Source organism: Cannabis sativa, chromosome 7 (genome assembly GCF_029168945.1).
Source record: "Cannabis sativa cultivar Pink pepper isolate KNU-18-1 chromosome 7, ASM2916894v1, whole genome shotgun sequence".
NCBI lineage: Eukaryota > Viridiplantae > Streptophyta > Magnoliopsida > Rosales > Cannabaceae > Cannabis > Cannabis sativa.
The window spans coordinates 42,650,533-42,655,890 of NC_083607.1; the positions used below are offsets into that span (position 1 = coordinate 42,650,533).

General features: G+C 34.2%; 1 protein-coding gene across 2 annotated transcripts; it reads left to right on the forward strand.

The window, feature by feature from the left end:
- Window positions 1-614: 614 nt before the first annotated feature.
- LOC115721793 (WAT1-related protein At4g30420-like) lies at window positions 615-3,090 on the forward strand. 2 transcript variants are annotated; one of them, XR_009683369.1, is made up of 4 exons: window positions 615-1,736; window positions 2,557-2,671; window positions 2,753-2,821; window positions 2,925-3,090. XR_009683369.1 is itself a non-coding variant. In XM_061101704.1 (3 exons), the coding sequence occupies exons 1-3, from the start codon at window positions 2,523-2,525 to the stop codon at window positions 3,049-3,051; spliced, it is 345 nt and encodes a 114-aa protein (XP_060957687.1). In that variant the 5' UTR covers window positions 2,473-2,522; the 3' UTR covers window positions 3,052-3,090. The 2 variants fall into 2 exon arrangements, 1 of the variants encoding a protein (XP_060957687.1); XM_061101704.1 differs by lacking the exon at window positions 615-1,736 and having other exon boundaries at window positions 2,473-2,671.
- The last annotated feature ends 2,268 nt before the right edge of the window (window positions 3,091-5,358 follow it).

The window sequence follows — 5,358 nt, forward strand, 5'->3', positions numbered from 1 at the left end:
ACTGTTTCAGTAATAAACTTCATATATATATATATTCAATTTAGTATCAAACATCTTTTAATATCCAATCTAAAGTATCATCAAATTCCAATGTAATCAATGTTTTCAAATAAAAACTTTAATCCTTATGTATTTCAGAAATTTAAATTCCTCAATATCTCATTCTCAAATGTATGTGTAGTTTTCTTTTATTTTTCCACTATTGTTCTAATGTTGTTTTTATTCCCTTCTACGTCTTCTGCTGCATGTTCTTTTGTTATGCCCCAGTTCCCCACATTTGCTGCACTTGTTGTGTTGATCCTTTTCCCATCCAGCTTTCCTTCTTAATGTTTTTGGTCTTCCTGATTTAACTTTTTCATGCGGAGGCAAGACTATATTATTCTTCACTTCTTCTGCACTACTACAAATTACACTATTTACGTCGGTCAACGCTACTATTCATAGCGTTGACCGACGTGAATAGTACCCAATAATTAGACCCGTCAATTTATAACCGACACTAATAATATATGATTTGCGTCTGTTTATAAATGATGGTAAAAAGCAAACCGACGCAATAAAGCAAAAAATTTAAAAAACTGCTTTACAATTTGCGTCTGTTGATAACACTCACCTAATGTTATATGGGAGCTTTAAAAAATAACGCTAAATACAATTGAGAGAGAGAAACCAACACAACTACCAGTAAAATCCCTAATCCCAAATGAGATGTAAAATCCTCTTCGACCTTGCTCTGGCGATCAACAGGCGGCCCTTTCGTCTTCTTCAAAATCGTCCACTTGACCGCGACTGCTGGCCAGGATTCTCGCCTTCTTGTTCGCGAGACTCTTCGAATTAGCGCCGCTTTGGCCTCTGCTCTACCCGATGTGTCGCCTTCCTCTCTGCCTTCGGTTGCTGGCCACCGCCAGACTAATCGCAAGCTCGGCCTGCTCGAGGACGAGTTTAGCCTCCAGCTTGAGATTGATTTTCTGCGAGGAACTCGATGGCCACCGATGGCAGTACGTCGCTGAGAGTGACCCCTCCAGTCTAAGCTTTAAGAAAGGATCCTTCCGAGCCCTCATCTTGAAGAAATAGATTTTGGTAATTGAGATTCTGAAATGTTTTTCTCTTATTTTATATTGAGATTAATGCATTCAGATGTTATCATATTTAATTTTACATTGAATGAATAATTTAGATTTGATATTTTTTGTAGAAATAAAGGCTATAAATTAGAGTCTCTGTAATGCTTAATTTGATAGTGTTATTAGCGCTGTACGTTGGCAAAATGATTTTTAGGGACTGAGATTCTGGCATTTTTCTTTAATTTTTTCCAGATTCATGCATTCAGATGTTTCCACATTTTGTTTTTTGTATTTTATTAAACATTTTGTTTTTATTTAACCTTAATTGAAATTGCATTAAAAACAATTTGGATTTGTCTGCACTCTACAATAAGTAGTAATTATTCCCAATGTTTGGTTTTTAAGAGAATTTTTCTGCTATGATTTTTAAGAGAATTCTTAAGGTATTACTATAAAATTTTCTTATTAAGTCTCTAATTTTGTGGTCACTTGAGACTCACCTAATCTAGTCCTGTCTTCCTCTCTCTTTCTCTCATCTTGTTGTTGCCACTACTGCCAACCAACAACCATGCCCATCTCCGGCTCTGCCCAACAATTGTAGTGGTCTTGGAGAGACGATCCGCAGAGGAGATTGCGCCGAGGCAACACAAAGATACATTTCATCTCCTTCAGGTCTCTTTTTCAATTCAATTCAAATGTGAACATTTCTTCCTTCATTTTCTTTGTATGAAATTGGTAAACTTTTGATGATTCCCAATTTATTTTCATTTATAACAGTGAAATTATAAATCTGATCATCAGAATTGCTTTATATGTTGTATGATATATCTTAGCATATGGGCTTGTTCGATAATTTTAGGATCTATACTCTCGTAGCCTTCAATAACTTTTTATCGGATGTTTATCTAAACAAATATTTAACCTTGAAAGGGAGTTGACTTGACTTAGTTTTCTACTATTTTCTAGACTTTCTATTAGGTTTTGGTGATATTTTTGGTTTTACATTTTCTTAACATTCATGTTGGTTTGGTAATTTCAGGAACTATACCTGGCATATATCTTTGTGATTTTTGGTCTTTATATTTTCTTCAAGTTACTCAAATGATTTTTCTAGGATTCTCAGTTTGCTCAATGGATTTTAGGTAAACCTCTTCTCTATTCCTAGCGCAGCGAGTTAGAGATATCTTTTTGGGCTTTACATAGCATTTGCACTCTTGCATTTGCCTCTCCTTTCTATCTTTGTGTTTTAAGTATTCAATTATTTCCATGTATTTCTCTGGTACTATAGTTTTTGGTATATGATATCCCCTTCAGTTAATGAAGGATTATATCTTCTGTTTGCTAAACTATTTCTTTTGTTTCATATTTAGATTTCCTTGCTCCTATTGTGTGCATTTTTTTTTGGTACTGCTCCTTTGTAACATATGCATTTTGTTTGAGTATGCGCATACACCAGCAATGGCTATGTTCGGCTTACAATTTTCTTATGCAGGAATTACTCTGTCCACAAGAGCTGCTTTACTACAAGGAATGAGTCCAAGTGTTTTTGTAGTCTATAGACAAGCCATAGCTACTTTGGTCATTGCACCATTAGCTTATTTCACAAGGTACTATTCTATTCTATACAGTATCATCAATTTCTCCCTATCCAAATTCATTTTTTTTTTACCTTATTTTTATTATGACAGAAAAAAATCTGGAGGGTCTTCTATGGGATTAAGGAATTTTAGCTTAATATTTCTGGTCTCCCTCATAGGGTAATTAATAATGAATTTCATATTACTTGAATTAATTCTTATATATATATTATTAATCATTATTTAATTAAATTTTGTTACACTTAATTATTTTTTTGAACAGTGTAGCAATCAACGAGAACATTTATTTTCAAGGTCTATTATTTGTTGGATATTATTTTACCAGGATCTTAGATCTACTCACAAGTATGTTTATTAACATCCTAAATATGAACTTTCTAAAACGATAAATTAAACACATATATAGTTTAAGAAACCTTACATTGGGTGCAGCGGAATTATAATGACTCCTTCCGTTCAGATCTCTAACCCTTGATTCCTTTCTGTAGTAGAGTATTATCAAGATCTGAACCTGGATCTTCTTCTCTGAATCCTTGATGCTGAATCTCCTTTGATGTTGATCTTTCTTCACAATCTTCCTCACTATGATTGAGGTATTGCTTGATGTGTGTGGGCACTACTCTAATCACTAAAAGAGGTTCGAAATATTGAGGAAGAAAAGAGAGAGAGAGTGGCAGCTAGAGAAGAGAGTGGAGGCTCAGGTTTTTTTTTGATTCAGAAAGTGTAATTTTCCTGAAGCCTTCACTATCTATTTATAGCATTCCTCTAGGGTTTGATTTGAATTATATGGCATTAAAATAATGAAAAAATCATTTAAAAAAGATAACATAAGTGGCTGGCCCTAGGCTAGGTGGACTGGGCCTTGATTTTTGCAATTTTGCAATTTTACCACTTTTTGTATCTGATTTTCTCAAAAATGCCAATTTCCTAATTCAATCATTTAAATGCCAATTCTAACTATTTAATAACTATAAATAATTATTAAATAATATTGTCATTTATCATATTTATTAATTGAACCATACAAAGTATCATAATTAACAAATATGCCCCTGTTAACTCTTTCTTTACAATTTCGCCCTTACTTAGTGAAAATTTCACAAATAGACATAGTCTAATTTGTGAATTATAATTGATTAATCAAAACCAATTACATGAGTCTTACAAACAATATTATCTCAACTAGTGGGGGGACCATGGGTCTATATAACTGAGCTTCCAATAAGTAGATCAAGAATTTAGCACTAAAATTCACTAACTTATTAATTCTTCGTTGAATCCACGCATAGAACTTAGAATTGCACTCTCAGTATATAGAATGCTCTATATGTTCCACCATATAGACACATCATTAGTTATCCATTGTTATAATCCTAATTTGATCAATGATCCTCTATATGAATGATCTACACAGTAAAGGGATTAAATTACCGTAACACCCTACTATGTATTTTATCCTTAAAACACTTGACCCCGTATAAATGATATTTCAGCTTATGTGAAATGAGATCTCCACCATTTATTTTCGTTTGGTCAAGCTCGAAGGAAATCATCCTTTGCTTACTATTTGCCAGATAGAAGCTATAGATTCCATGTTTATGCTAGCGCTCCCACTCAATTGCACTACCGTGTTCCCAAAATGTACGTATCACCCTGACCTAAAAGTAGGCTTAACTAACAAATAAAAGAACACGAATAGCCTTTCAAGATTGAGCCTAATCATAACAGGATTAAGATCATTTGATCTAGGATCAACTTGGCGATATTGACTTGAATAGATTTTACGGTAACTTTAATTAAATCTAATTCAAAGTTCAATATCGGTCCCTTCCGATGCATACTCCATGCATCCAACCTGAGCTTTACTTTAACCAATGTTCTGGAAAGAACATAGTATTTCTCCAAATACAAGTAAACTCTTGTTGTAGATTATCATATCAGTAAAACCCTGTGTCTGATAAATCTAGGAAACTTTATTCACATAGTCATGTTTACTTTCCAATGTGATGACAACACAATAAACATGATCAAGTATGTGAAAAGGGTTTAAGATGAATTTATAAATCAATTAGACAAGCAATTGATAAAGTGAGCCAAAACATACACAAATGAATGAAAAATACTTCTGTTTCTTTATTGATGTTGAATAAAATAGATTACATTGAAATGGAGTTTTATTTAGGGCATAAAACCTAACAAACTCCCACTTGCACTAATATAAAACTAATTAGTACATATCAATTAATCCTATATTCTGACGGTGCTTTTCAAAGGTCATCACGGCCAAGACTTTGGTAAATGGATCAGCTAGGTTGTCCTCTGTGTCAACTTTCTCAACTAGTACATCCCCTCTTGCCACGTATTCTCTGATAATGTGATACTTCCTTTCAATGTGTTTGCTTCTCTTGTGGCTTCGAGGTTCTTTGCTGTTTGCTATTGCTCCATTGTTATCACAGCAGTAGTACCGTAGGCTTTTCCATTCCAGAACAACTCCTATGCCGGTGAAGAACTTTCTTAGCCGTACAAGTTCTTTAGCGCCTTCGCCGTCGCTATGTATTCGGCTTCCATAGTTGAGTCCGATATTGCGGTTTGTTTAGCACTTCTCCAAACCACTCGCTCCACCCCCAAGAGTAAACACCATCCCAGATGTTGATTTCCTGTCTTCAAGACTTGCTGGAAATCTGAATCAGTGTAGC

Bases quoted from the DNA above. Each gene is read 5' to 3' on its own strand.
- LOC115721793 (XM_061101704.1), top strand. From the start codon at position 2,523: ATGGCTATGTTCGGCTTACAATTTTCTTATGCAGGAATTACTCTGTCC. The intron at 2,672-2,752 runs GTACTATTCTAT...TTATTATGACAG, and splicing joins CCATTAGCTTATTTCACAAG to AAAAAAATCTGGAGGGTCTT. The intron at 2,822-2,924 runs GTAATTAATAAT...TTTTTTGAACAG, and splicing joins TTTCTGGTCTCCCTCATAGG to TGTAGCAATCAACGAGAACA.